This window comes from Drosophila serrata, unplaced genomic scaffold (genome assembly GCF_035046125.1).
Source record: "Drosophila serrata isolate PLE 108 unplaced genomic scaffold, ASM3504612v1 contig_269, whole genome shotgun sequence".
NCBI lineage: Eukaryota > Metazoa > Arthropoda > Insecta > Diptera > Drosophilidae > Drosophila > Drosophila serrata.
In genome coordinates, this window is record NW_028257167.1 from 327977 (window position 1) to 343027 (window position 15051).

General features: G+C 39.2%; 1 protein-coding gene and 1 long non-coding RNA gene across 15 annotated transcripts in view; one reads left to right on the forward strand and one right to left on the reverse strand.

Annotated features, from left to right (window-relative positions):
* The window catches only part of Gfrl (Glial cell line-derived neurotrophic family receptor-like), a 119486-nt gene that overhangs the window by 84608 nt on the left and 19827 nt on the right, over positions 1 to 15051 (forward strand). For 5 of the 11 annotated variants that reach the window (XM_086833081.1, XM_086833078.1, XM_086833079.1 and 2 more), the window contains 5 exons: positions 2938 to 3108; positions 3172 to 3319; positions 5059 to 5186; positions 6616 to 7288; positions 7990 to 8093. In XM_086833081.1, coding sequence (XP_086689207.1) covers positions 2938 to 3108; positions 3172 to 3319; positions 5059 to 5186; positions 6616 to 7288; positions 7990 to 8093 — 1224 coding nt within the window. Of the gene's footprint in view, positions 1 to 2937; positions 3109 to 3171; positions 3320 to 5058; positions 5187 to 6615; positions 7289 to 7989; positions 8094 to 14378; positions 14724 to 15051 lie in introns of all 11 variants that reach the window. The other 6 variants (XM_086833083.1, XM_020957792.2, XM_086833082.1 and 3 more) reach the window with 2 other exon arrangements.
* LOC147643589 (uncharacterized) lies at positions 10054 to 14566 on the reverse strand. Of its 4 annotated transcripts, none has more exons than XR_015271801.1 (3): positions 13618 to 14566; positions 10521 to 10925; positions 10054 to 10464 (listed from the first exon to the last, which is right to left on the reverse strand). It is a non-coding gene; the product is annotated as an uncharacterized LOC147643589 (long non-coding RNA). The 4 variants fall into 4 exon arrangements; XR_015271799.1 differs by having other exon boundaries at positions 10054 to 10453; positions 10519 to 10925; XR_015271800.1 differs by having other exon boundaries at positions 10054 to 10707.

The following is a 15051-nucleotide window of genomic DNA, read 5'->3' on the forward strand; positions in this document are numbered from 1 at the left end:
TCACTGTCGTCCTTTAAATGTCCTCCAAATATGGATGTGCCTTAAAGAGGCGCTGCCGTGCTGGTGAGGCAGTGTCTGAATATTTATGATAATTGCATTTCATGCAGGTTTTTCTTCCCTGCCTCGCTTTTCACCCAGCTGTTCTCTCTCACTCATATGCGACGGCACGACCGGAGAAAAGCCTTTAAAAGCAGCTTCGATGATGCCCCAGCTATATGTGATAAACATATTTTTGTTCGCTTTTCCTTTGCCGGAAGTTGGTTGCATCGCATCAGCAGCAGTCGTGCCTTTGCATGGCATACTTTTCGGCATTCCACTTCCGTTTTAAAACGCTGCACTCACTTTGAGCCAACCGGGGGCACTTGTCGATGGTTCAATAAAATCAACACACACAGACACATACCCCTCAACGCTGGCTTAATATGGACATGACACAAAGGACAGGATGGCAGCACTGACACTGCACCGGAAGTGGGTGGAAAATATGTCAAAAATCAAGTACCATTTGCTCAAGAGCCCAAGAGCCCTTAATTAAAGTATTTAAACTATAATTTGCTGTTATATTACTAATAATTAATATGCCCAATAATAATTTATATGCCCCTGAATGGCTAAACTTAATAAATGACTCATAAATTTCACCGACAGACGGCTATAAAAACCCATAGAAAAAAGGAATAAATAAAAACAATGACCGGCCAAAGGAAAACAAATATCAAACTAAAATCAAATAAAGCAGGGAAAAAAAACTACAACAACTCAACTCGAACACACACACAGATGGGCGGCAGCGGGAAACAAACAAAGAAATCATTGAACCAATTCAGCGACCAACTCAACAACCGGAAACGCGTTTCGAATAAAAACGAATTGAGGACTTAACAATAACAGTAAAAGGCAAGGGCAATGGCGACGGCAGTGAAAAAAAAAAAAAAAAAAACAACAAAGCTCACACACAAACACAAACATAGCAAATGGCGTCAGTTGATGGCGACGAAGCATAAAAACCACTCGCCTTGGCTTTATTTTTTATGACTGCCCAGCATGCAATGACGAAGCGAGAGAGCCAGGTGCCTCTGGCCAATAGGATTTGCCAAGGCAGGAACCAGGAGCCAGGAGGGCCAAGACCCTAGTAACTAGTTAACCGGCCAGCCATCAAATGCACTCAATACACAGAGAGAAAGGAAGCTTATGTTTGGTATAACATACAAAAATCTGGGAATCATATATAAAAGCCATACAAAGTTAAATGTATAGATTTTGGAGACTAAACGATATTTATATTCGATGAGAAAGAAATAAAATAATGCTTCGAATTATATTGTTAATAGAAGCAAAGAGTTTATATTTTTACTACTGCTACAAGTTTCTTCATTTGAAATACAATTGGTAAAGATCTTTCTTTTGAAACTTATGGCATATTTTCAATCCCCTCAAAGGCCTATCTTGAGTACCTTCCGTTTCGCTGTTGATCCGCAGCCAACGAGCTTTAATTGACACCCCAAAAGGAGCCCCCCAAAAAAAATGTCTGAAATCCAAAAATCCGAATTCACATAACCAGCTTACATTGAAAACAAAAAAATTGTGAAACTTGGGGGGAGGGGTGACACAAAAAAAAAGAGGTGGGAAAAAGGGGAAATCTGAAGAAAAAAAGCTGGGAGACGGGCGCATAAAAATGATGGATGCCTGTGAAAAATGTCACTTGTTGCGTAGCCAATGGTGTGTGTGTGTTGTGTGTGTGTGTGCCCACTCCCAATCCTGGCGGAAGCAACTTTATGTTCAACTAGCAAATAATCATGTCCGGTCTGCAATGGACAAGGATGTTATTGGAGAGGCCGAAGGGCAATCACAGGGGTTAACGAAAAGGCAGCTGCGAGTTTGGGGCTAGGGTCAGTTGAGTGACGTGAACCACATGGCATGGTAAGGGCCACTGGCCACCAATGGCCACCACCACCACCGCTCTCTTCCCATTATGCTGCCGGGACTCCCATTGTCCGGCAGTTTGCTTGTTTTGCTTTTTGGCGATTTTACGGCTTATGACGAGCCAAACGAGTCACGAGTCCCAGTGCCAGTTCCAGTCCCCCGATGTGTGAGTCTCATCCTCCTGCTCCCTACTCCTGGCTGTGCTTGTGAAGTGTTGGCGTAGCCGGGTTTATTAGTAGGGCTTATGTTTTATGGCCAAAAGGACAATAGATGGCCAACAGATGTGTGCCTTTTGTTGGCCGTGCTAGTTGTCATATGCTCCAATAAGCTGTCACACACTCATGTATATGTATACAGTAGTATGTAGTAGTACAAGTGGTATATGTGCATGTGTGTACCATAATTTATTATGTTATAAAATATTATCCGGACCACGTTTCGTCCCAACGCATCGCTTCATTGGCCGCTTAAATCGACCGTTTTGTTTGGAGACTCAATTATTCATATTGTATTTGTTGTAACTTCTCTTGGCTCTCGATGGTTTCTGGGTTCTTATTATGACATGTGTCTGGTTTGTAGTTGTCTGTCCTGTGTGTCTGGCTGCCATTTATAACAACTGTCATGGCCCACAGATGCACTGAGAGAAATATCCTTGACGAAAACTATATACATGAAGTTGAAACAATTATTTGTTGTCATCACAAGACGGAAGAATTCTTCTTTATTCCACTATCGAAATATCAAAGGAGTTTTTATTTATTTTCTCTGATTAAAATTACCAAATTTTTCCCTCAGTGTAGCCACTCATATAGTTGGTAATCGATGTGCAGTTACCAAAATGAACCAGCACGACGTTATGTGTCAAAGTTTAAGCACTGCTGCCATTTAAAGATCATTAAGCATAACCGGCTCCAATCCCCCAAATGGATCCAACTGTCACTCACTTGCCACAACATTTTGTATAACTTCTGCATCTCTCTCACTCTCTCTCTGTTTCTCTCTGTATCCTTGCAGTGTCCTGCAGCACAGTGACTGTGACCAAGTGCCAGGCCGCCCTGCGTACCCTGCAGGCCTTTCAGTTCTTTCGACCAACCTGCCTGTGCAAGGAGCCCGGCATGGATCCCGATTGCAATCATTTTCGGGACTTTCTTTTCGATCATCCTTGCGGATTTGTTCTGAAGAAAGGTGAGCGTAATCATGGTGAATCTTAGAATTGTTTTCTCACTATTTTAATGTATTTTTCCACAGCCGAAAAGGATCCGTATCCCATTGATGCACTGCCCACGTGCAATCACGCTCTGTCCGTCTGCCAACAGGAACGCAAATGCTTGAAGCTCTTTGAGGACTTTAAAACGCATTGTAAGGTGCGCGACAACAAATGCAAAATGGAAAATAGGTAAGAAAGTGAGGATATCAATTAATGGGGATGACTATTTGAAATTTTACGATGAATATCTACAAGGCTTTTAAGGTCTTAAAAGCACTTTCACTTAACTAACTTCTTTGGTTTGTCCTAGACTACATTTGAAGTGATTTGGAAATTCTAAGTAGAGTTAATTAAGATCAACCCGTTAGGTAGCTGCCAAAGACAAATTAAAAAAAACACAATTAATATATATTTCATACTAAAATGTAAATTTTTAATAAAGTTCCGATTACTCCTTAAGACCATAATATTTCCAATGAGATACAAATGTAGGTAGCACATTTTAAAATCCCTCAACTCAGTCATTAATTAGCATCCCAAAGGGCGAAGGAAAAGTAATCTCCAAATCCTAACGAAACCCAAACTTTTAAAGCTATTGATTTATACCTATAATTATACCGATATTCAGTATCAGTAACCATCATGAGAACGGAAGCTTCACGATTAAAGCGTCAAGTAAATTACAAAAAATGGTCAATCGAAGTCCACAACCAAAGAGAGCCAATTCCGATAATGAAAATTAAATTAAAGCGTGTTTGACTTAATAAGAAAATTGATTTGCCCCTTGCCGCTGTTGAGCCAAGCCACTTAATGGTTAACGGCAAATGCAAATTGCATTGGTAGTCGGCAAAAAAGCCGTCAGAAGCACCTGCAACCCACCTCAGTCCTGGCCAGAGCTTAAAAAAGAGAGAGACGCTTGCAACATTCAATTTCGATATTCGATTTTATTGGCAAAAAAGAAACACACCCACAGAGAGCAGCAGACAGCAACGTAAACAGGAGTCAAGTTGAGCGAACAGAAGGCGAAATGAAACTTCCTGCTTTGCCGGCATCTTGCTGCTTCTTGCCGCTTCCTTTAGCCTTCACATATCCTTACTGACGCGATTTCCTACCGCCAGCCCAGGTCCTGCCATCCTGCCGTCTGGCTCATTGGCCCGATGGTTGCCTCGATACACTTGAATACAAACGTTCTGAATGTTTTAATAACTCGAAATGACTTTTTGCGGCGGACGGAGGACGAGGAGAGGAGTCTAAAGGGAGCTGGCGGAGTTGACTTTGGAGTTTGAAAACTTGGGCTTAAAGTTTTCCATAACCCACATCCTTCTCCTCCTTCGACCTGGCCTAAAACTTTCCGCACGCATGCCAGGCATTCGGGCTGCGGGTTTTGGCTCTGGCTGAGATCTACCTATGCGATAAAATATTAATTGCAACGCCGTGTGGGTGCACTTGGAGAAATTAATGATAATGTTTACATCTTTAAAATTTTAAAATTTTAATTGAATGTAAAACCTAGTCATGATTATGTAGACAGAAATCGTTCTACTAAGGTGCAGCATTCAGTGCGGTTTTCCATGAGTAACTAGACCGATATTTGCATATAATATTGAGCCCTAAAACTGTCTTAAAAGAACCCTTAGACCCCTTAGAAAAATTTTCTAAAAATATAACAATATTAACATATTTATAAATATAAATCTAACCCATATTTATGCCCAGTGTATATGCATTTTTGATGTAATTGGCAATTTTAAACTTTCCATGAGCCCCAGAACGGAAGTCGCTGGCAATGCGGCTACGGTTGCGGCGGTTAGGGACTCGAAATGTATTCAATTAGCTGAGGGATGTGTGTTTTTCTGGGGGATAGAAGGGAATCGGCTTGGACCCGGATTTAACCATTGTTCTTAACCGGCTATCATCGCTTTTTACAGGGACGCCTGCCACGATTCGTGGACCAATCTTCGACTGTCGCCGATGTTCGGATGCATTTGCCCGAACAACCATATGAAAAAGCGCTGTGATCGTATCTTTAATATTGTTAATCACAATCCGTGTGTGGGTAAGTTTCGTCTGGCGAGGCTGAACCTTCGTTGACCGTGACAACAGTAACAACTGCAGTAACGACCTATAACAACTGTAACAACAACTAAATAATTATCAAAAACAACAAACAACAATGCAACAAACAACACAAACAGCTGCAAAAAAAGAGAAAGAGCCGCAAAGGCTACAGCTTTTCGATAAACAAATTGTTGGAAAACCAATATATATATCTATAGTTTTTGTTTTAATTGTCCTGAGTTCCTATTTTTTATGTGTCTCTCTTTCTCTGTCAACCTCTGGTATCGCAAGTTCTTGTGTTCCTTGTTTGTTGAGAGCGGTGAAAGGTGAATTACCTGCCGAGAAAGCAAACAAAAAAAGCAAATTTGATTCGTTCTTAACTGACTCTTTCGTTCTTCTAATGATTTGTGATTTCTGTTATCGATTTCCTTATCCTTTTGGTTATCGTAATCTTGTGTGAAACGCTCAAAAACCGAAACTAGCCTAACCATTTAAGTAACCTAAACAAAAAACCAGAAAATAAACTATCGCACGCTTCTGCATCAACAAACAACAACTAAAAAGTAAAAAAAAAACATAGAGAAAAACCCAAAAATGAAACCCATGTTCTGCGATCAGTAATCAGTAACCAAAACTATGCCTATATCCAAATATATATCCATATACTATATACGACTATTAGCTATGCCCAAGTAATCGTAAATATCACGTATACGAATGTATATCAATGTAAAACCAAAGCTGCCGTGCTATCTCTCTCTATCTCTCTATACCTCTCTCTCTCTCTCTGTATCGCTCTCTCTCTCTCTCTATCTCTCTATCTGTCACTATCAAAAGTTTGTCGTAGCAAATAAGCTATATATAGCTATCAGCCCATAATTACATACAGTCACTTGCTAAAGTTACCTGCCACCCAGCGAACTGAGTCTGTGCTTTAGATTGATTGCACCAACTTCTAGAACTAACTCGCTAACCGTAGATATATATAAGACCAAAGTCTAGACCAATACTAACTCCATCACAACTATGCATACACTGGAAAAAAGATGAATAAAACACCAACACTGTCTCTAACCTTTTCATTTTCGGTATAGGGCCAGATTTCTCTCAGTCCATGGAAAGCTTTGATTTAATTTAACCCCCCACGAAAACTCTTTAAAGCATAATTTCATTTTCCACTTCGCAAAACACCCTTTCACCCACCTGCCCCACAAGCCAGCCCCACCTGCACTAATGGATTAACAGCACCTCAGAGGAGAGTGATCTCCCTTCTGCTAAATTTTATTACACGTACTACTACTAGTACTAGCAACCACTAATTGCACTAATTAAATACACACACACACTAACGCACACCTTGCACCTCTTCGGCACTAAATGATTTTCTCTTTTTTTCCGCACGCATGGCACACGATATCACCTTCCAGATAGACTAATATTCTTCCCCAACGGTCTGCCCAAATTGAAGCACCCGCGGCCCAAGACCAAGTCCAGGTCGAAACAAAAGACCAGGCCCAAGTCCAGGCTGAGGCAGAAGCCGCATGGCCTCAATGGCACAGAGTTAATGTCCAACAATATCGAGTACCATGACGAGCCCAATGGCTTAAGTGATCCAACAGGGGCAGAGGATGAGGAAGGGGCTCCGCAGGAAAACGAGAACGATGGCAATGACGAGGACGAGGACGAGGATGAGGAAGAGGACGATGATTATGATGACCGCATACGAGCCGAGATTTATTCCAATTACCCGCACTACCTCCATCCGCCATCGTGGGGCATTAACAATCCCCTGGTCCTGGCCTCGCACAGTCCTCACACCCTGGACGATGACGATGATGTGGTGGTGGAAGTGGTGGCCCACAAGAAACCACCAGCGCCACCGACGACAGTGCAGCAGCAGCAGCAGCAACACAACAATGCTGGCGATGCACTAGACCATGACGTCGTGGTGGTGGTGGATGCGGGTCCCGGTCCCCACTCTCATGCCCATCCCCACTCGCATACGTACTACACGCACGGCGATCAGAGCTCAACCACGGGATCCGGACAACCGGGACAGGGACAGGGACAGCCGTCACCCACGATACCCAGCCCACCTAAGTACGCCCGATTTACCCCGACGACTTGGTTTGGCATCTTTGGCTAAAGGCGGCGGCAGCTGCAACTTTTCCAACAAAGTTTAGAGTCGAACACTCAGACTCATACATGAAGCCCCCCACTGAATAGCCTTTCATTAACTCTCCTTTCTAAGCCACCGAGGAGCTGGTAACTTTATGCAAAAAGCTTTTAAAATAATTGACTCACTTGGGTATGCCACAATTTCCGGTTAAAAAGCCAACTAATGAATAAGTCCGACTGGCTGCAGGCGGGCAATCCTTGGATCTCGGACTCCCCCGTGGCACTTGACCAGCATTTATGTAATCTGATTTTAATGCATTTCATTGTAATAAATATTCAAATGAATGGTGCACACTCTAAGCTCGAGACACGATTAGTAATTTATAATGTAGACCAGGTCAGACTTATGCTGCACCATTGGATAAAGAACATGGCCTTGGGGGTGATGATGATGATGATGATTTAATTGGCCAGTTGTAGTTGTAAATGCCCAAAGCCGATTAATGCCAAAGCTCAAGTCATTTTCTTTCCCAAATCAATGAGATTTATGTAATTTGCTAAATCTACTTATGCACCGCCACTCTATTTGTTAGCCTATGTTTGCTATATATTTACTATGTATATCTCGCACTCTTGTTTGTAATTTGCACTTAATTATCTGTACAACTCTGCAATTTATTCAGCACCGGCACCAAAATGCACAAAACAGCACCACCACTCGGCGATTTAGTTGCCGGCAGCGATATAACCCACCGCACTTACACCGGACCCACGATGGATGAACGAGGTGAGTCTGAGTTCCATCTAATTGCACTTAGCCAGGCTGCACTGTACTTTTATCTGCCAGTCTAAGCCCTTAAGGCACCCTCAGTTGTCCATTTTCCCATCAACATGAATCTGGAAAAGATTTTAGGCTCAATTATGGTTTTGGGGAGCTCTCATATTAAATGAATTACAACTGAGAGTGGTTTATATTTAAGCCAAGGAAATGCATTTCAAATTCAAATATTTTTTACGAAATTTGGTAAAGAATTTTAAAAGCAAATAAATAGGTATATATATAAAAATATTCACTAGGGCTAAGACGGTAAATCTTCCCCAGGGAAACTAATTAAGCATTTAAAATAAAAACTGTTGTAGGTGATTGATCTTTCACAGAAATATCAATATTTTTCGTGATTTAAAAATATGTAAGCATTTTGTATTTAAATCTGATTAAAGCCACATAAATCAAGACTTCATCAGATAAGATAATACATAATTTTGTCAATAAGGGCTGTTTCATTGCCACGACAAAATCTCTTCAGGAACCTCTTTGCTATCTTAATATAAATATGTTTCATAATACCTCCCATTTCCCGCTTAAAATGCTTTTCAGGTCAGGTCAAGGTAGCTTCAATTTTAATTGGAGTAATTAAAAAGCCATCTGTATCTGTGGGCCAATTCTTTGGAATATTATTTCACATCGTTTTCCCTTGAATTATTAATTTCGTTTCAATTCTTTCTTTCTTTTTAATATTTTGACTAGTAATAATAACCGCTCGCATGGGGCAAAAAGTTAATTATTGTGTGGACTTACCACAAAGTCCGGATGACTTCTCTCATTGGGTGGTATTTAATTTGAATTAAATATTTATGCACTTTGAATGGTAAATGAAGCAAGGGGTCGGGCCGTAAATTAGACAATTGGCGTGTAAGTAAGTATTTCCTCCAGGAGCCACATGATTCCAAGCGCACCAAGAAGCACTCTATCTCTCTCTCTCTTGCACCACTTTCCCCGTCTCTCTCACTCACTCACTTAGTATAAGTCTCTCTCTCTCTCTCTGTAAAGGCTTATTAGAACAAACAAAGGTGACTAGACTATGCCAACTATGCTATATCCTTTGTTGTTTGCCATTGGCTCCATGGCATTAGCTATCTGCAGGGGCAATCACTTGCAGTTATATGAATGCACCACACAAAACACAGATTCATATATATATAACAGTATATATGTATATATTTATAGCAGTATATATATATAGCCTTATGCAATGCACACTGGCATCATAAATAAGGATTTCGTATCCTTAACGCGTCATCAAAGTCCAAGAACTGCAACCCGGCACTCCACAGTGGCTTTTGGTTTATTAGCACACTGTACTAATTAATACACACACTCAATACACTGAGAAAATAATGCTGGAGAATGCTTTGTTTGATTTTATGCAAAATAATTTCGCAAATTCTTGAACTATAATCAAATATAAAAGATGTTTATCGAAGCAATTTATGTTAATCTACCTTTTAAGAGAGTTCAGTATTGAATTTATTTCTGATGAGTTTACTGTTATTGTTTTTAAAATTCTTTATTAAATTTTATGGTTAGAATTTCCTAATAACTATTTAAAAATAACAATTTCTTATAAATTTATTTTCTTTAAAAATTGCCTAAGAAGGCAAATATTCTGCTAAACCCCAAGACAAATGATTAGTTTATACAATAGTAATTTCATAAAATTTATTTCTAAAATTTTAATAAATAATAAAACAAAAAATTCGTTTCAAAAATAATATTTTTTTCAATGTATGTAAATTAGTTGAGGAATTGGTTTTAATCAAGTTTCTGTAATGTATTGAGCTAAATATATTTTGCAAAATGTGTTGTTTCATAAGCACCTTAAAGAGAACTCAAAAAATATTTTATTATATAAAAAAAAGGTATTAAGTTTTTTTTTAATTTTCAAACTAGGGAAAATGGTATAAAAGTGTATAGCAACAATATATTTTCGTTCTCTTATGTTTTCCGCTTATAAATTGCAGTTTATTTACAGACTCAGTAATTTCAGGCAACAACAAACACAACAAAACAACAATTGTTAATGGCCTAATCAATGCATCCCCTCTCTGCCTCCCCTCTGCTCCTTTAACTGTCTCGTTGCGCATTTCCTCCCCTCGTTTTCATTTTTTTTTATTTATGGCCACGAATTTCACTTGCCATTTGACGCCGGCCATCCATCATCGACGGCTGTCGTTTTGTTTTTCCTCCTGGTCCCCGGTGCTGCACTCGGCAATCTGTTCGACAAAGTTATAAATTCCCAGCCTGCATTGTGCATTGTGCATTATGCATTTCTGCACACAGCTTTGTCTATTGTTGCAGCTGCCGGGCTATGGGATTGCTGTAAATATTAGCAAACTATTTATGCACGTCAAGAGCACACGTACACACTCACACATGACAATGTCGATTTTCACCGATGACTCGCCTTATTTACGTTTATGGCGACCAGTAAATTAACAACACAAGCAGCAGCCACAACAATAAACCCGCCATGATATTGAAGGGTTATCAGATTTTCGAGGCCACACTTTAGGCAAGAGATGTGCATAAATTTCCAAGCAAAAGCCACTCTTCTTTTTTTCTGCATTGTGTTTTATGTTTTAGGAGGGAAATTTAAATTGAATTGTTATTGTAGCTGATTGGATACTCGAATGCAAAAGCATAAACATTTTCAATGGCCCGAAGGGTTACGAATTTTCTATCAACAATATCACTATTCAAAGCAACAATAGCTGATAAAACTAAATAAACATTGTTAGACGTCATTTATGATTAGTCGAGAGTCGTCGTTGAATGTACCTAATATATGAGGAAAATAATGTCATCAATCAGTAATTTATATAAAACATTTAACACAGAAAATTATTAAGAGTTATAAAGGTTAAAGAATTATTGAACTTCAATCTTTATAGTTTTATAAATTTGCATTTAAAGGTCGTATAAGTACTTTGTGAAACTTAAAACAATGATTATAATCTAGCTCAAAGGAGTATTTTATTATTTGTAGCTCCTTTTATTTATTTAACTCCTTCCTTAAGTAGCGAACATGAAACTTATATTAAAGTTGTATGTCTAAAATAGGATTTACCAACACAATTAACTCTTTATACTTGAATTTATGAAGTCAATCTATTTAAGCCCCACAACAAAGCTCTGAATACTCCCTTCCAACTAATGGGTATCTCGTGTATAAAAATTAAGCTGAGCGTTCAATTTGAAAATTTAATTAAGCACAACTAAAAAGCAAATAAAGCGATTTGTCAGCATTGCGCCAACAACAAAACGAAACAAGGCACACACCAACACCCAGCACCCTTAAACCCACACAAAAACACACACAACTCCTAAGCACCCAGAGCACAGTCACATAGATAAATGTATATCTACAGATATATATCTATATATAGTGTATATATAGGATACATCCGCACGATGTTTGCGTGTTATAAATATTTTCATAATATCGCACAATCCACTTAGAAGTAGCAGAGGGCGATATGTGGACACCACAGTTCCGCCGCCACACACCTATCTCTATGTATCTATGTATCTGTATCTCTGTACCCGTGTATCCGTAGGGACAATCGCCTGCAGCGAGAGCATGAATGTGAGTGTATGTATGTATCTAGGCGATGCAGCTGCTCACAGCCAAACAGGCTCCCAATTAGGGCATGAAAACCACGGATGGGCCCTGTTTTCGGCTATATTTGATATGGCACACAACACCCTACACACAACACACAACACCCTTGGCACACACACATTCCACACTCAGTAGCATCACACGCACTGGCCAGAATGTAATTTTGAAATTATTGCACATTCTCAGAATTTATTTCCGTTGTTTATGAGTTTGTTTAAATTTCGCGCACCGTATCTGCAGCCATGTTTACACTCATGTTTATGTATGAGTGTGCCACTCCTCCCCTTCTCCTGCACTTTCAACCCAATATGAAACCCTTCGCTTTTGGTTAAATGTTAAATGTTAAATGGCATGCAATGACCCGAGTGCAGCTGAAAACGTTTTGTATTGAAGCAATCTAGCGGATACCGCGGCGACAACGCTGCGTATGCGCAACAATTAGATGACACAGATCCACTCAACGACAGGAGCTTACAACAGCGATAACAGTTAACAGAACGGAGCTAATCCCATTCAAGCCACCCTCCCAAGACACCCAAGACTACGGGACTACGAGACTATAGGATTTCAGGACTTCAGGACTTCAGGACACCCCGACACAAGGACAGTAAGCATCGCGCCGCGTCGCGTCGCGTCTGTTTGTTGCGCAAATATTTGCGATGGCAATGCGAGAGACAAACATAAATACATCGCACGTCTCCTGGCAAATCCTTGGCCATTTAGCGCCAGCAGTTGACCCTCCACCATTCAGCAGTAGTCTCCTGTGAATCCTTATATAGCAAGGGGGGAAATGGCACTGGGATTGGCATCCTTTTGAGCTTTGCCAGACGCCGCAAATGAAGCGCACTTTGGCGTGCTTTCGACGAGATAAGCAATTCGCACACTGAGAAAAATATATAAAAGCCAGGAAAGCATACAAGATTTTTTCTAATTTAATATAACATATTACGGAAGGGCCTAAAAATCCCTAGAGATTTGGAAATATTTTGACAAGTAATATCTTTACTTTAAATACCGAATAAAGCAAACCAATAAAAAGGTTTCCTTTAGTTTTCAAACTTAACATTAGTCAAAAATTTGCTTTGCAAAACAATTTTTAAGTGAATTGACCTTAAATAGTCTAGTTCAACTAAAAAGTACCTAATAAAGAATGCTTATAAGACTGTATCCCTTTAAGTTTTTAATACTAAAATTGTATAGAAATTCCAAATAAATTAAAATTATAAATCTTAGCTTATTTAAACGAATTTGAGATACATTTTAAGCACCGAGACAAATTCAAAACAAATAAATACTAACTAAAACTTAAAAATGCCTAAGAAGTCTCTAAGGTGTTTTAATTTTCTATACTAATAAAAAATTCATTTACAATAACATTTCGCGAATTGAAAGTAATTTATCGAAATACTACTTAAATACTTAAATACTATTTGATACATTTTTAATACCAATTCAAGTTGACACCAATTAAATTTGAAGCAATGCTCTAAATAACCTAATAAGTCAAGTCTCTTAGATGATTTCTGTTTAGATTTTTATTCGGCAATTTGTTGAAAATTACTTATTAAAAATAGTCTATAGCAGTTAAGCGTTTTTCAATGAATAAAACTTCAATTCTTATCGCTTATTCAAGTTAACAAAATTTACAACTTTATCTTTTGATCAATTCTTAACACCAGTTCAAATGCAAACTAAATTAAATACCCGCATAGCTACTATATATTTTTCTCTGTGTGTCATTGCTGATATTGATGCTGCTGCGGTTTGCAAAGCGTTTTGAGACCTCGGCGTTTACCATTTACCATTTGCCCGCTCTATCAGCGCATGACATTTGACAGACAGACTCACCAATGACGACTGCCGACTGTCAGACTGTTTGCCTTCTGTTTATGTTTTGCCATTGATAGCGAAATGGGATTCGAAGCGTGGCGGGAACCAGGAGAGTTCCTATGAAAATCGCAAAAATAGAACACAATTTCGATTTCGTTTCTATTTTGTGTTTCAATGCAAAGCGTTTTAGTCTTCTCCCTTCGAACCTGCACTAATTTTGAACGATAATTGTTGGTACACCGCCTCCTCTCTTTCACATTTTCCACTGTATGTTTGTTCAATTTTTTTACTCTCCTTCCGTTGACACTATCTGTATTCGTTTGTTCCTTCCGAAGGGAAAGGAATTCCTTTCTAATTTTTTTTTTGTGATTGTGCCAAGTCTTTGGCATTTGAACAATCTAAGTATATCATTTATGGTTTTTATGTTTTTCCTTATTTTTCAACATACCTATAATAAAAGTATATTAATAGCTATGAAAAATTGATTGTAAGAAAAGCCAAATGCTACAACCAGATATAATATACTGAAATTTATGCGAATCTGATTGGATAACTCAAATGCTGCGTAGCTGCAACAGTCACTACAATCAAATAACAAATCCAAATAACTACAACTATATAGATGGCACTGAACAAGTACTACAACAATTATCAACAACTTATAACAACAAACAACCAATCACAACAACCAACAACAACAACCAACAACAAAAATCTACAACAAACTACAACCATACTCTACCCCCCTCCTCTCTCTTCTTGCTAACCTCAAATTGCAGTAAGAATATTGGGAATGGACGAGAAACTGCATCAGAGAATCTTCAATGATAATTTGGCCCTAATTGATACGCCCCTAATAGCCATGGGCACCGGCTCTGGTTCCGGCATGGTCACCACATCCGGCTCCGGCTCCGGCTCCATCTCCGGATCCGGCATGGGCCTGGGCTTATCCGGCAGCTTTAACTATCCGGGCTCGATGCACGGCGTGCCCAGCTATCCGTTCAATATAAGCGGCTTCCATCAGCGGCACATGGCAGCGGCGGCTGCCGATAATGAACCGTTCGATATCATTGATACGGGCTTCGGCTATGGCGGAAACGGAAATACCGGTGTTTACTACCAAAGTATGTGTACACGTATTAGCATGAACGTAAATCCATAAATAAAAAAACAAGTCCACGAGTCCAACCAACCAAGCAAGCAAAAAAAATAAATAATTTATAATAAATCAATTTTGAAATGCAGCAATTACATGCAGAAAAATAAATGCAAATCCAGATTTGTGTGTGTTCAAACTCCTAGAACTAATTAACAGGCAAAAAAGTTCGTTTGTTCATTTCGTTCGTTCGTTCGTTCGTTCACCGTTTAGATAGATTTTTGTGGATTTATTTATGATTTCCGTTTTGTGTCGTCCCCCTCCTGTAAACGAAAAAAAACACACCTTGTTGCAGG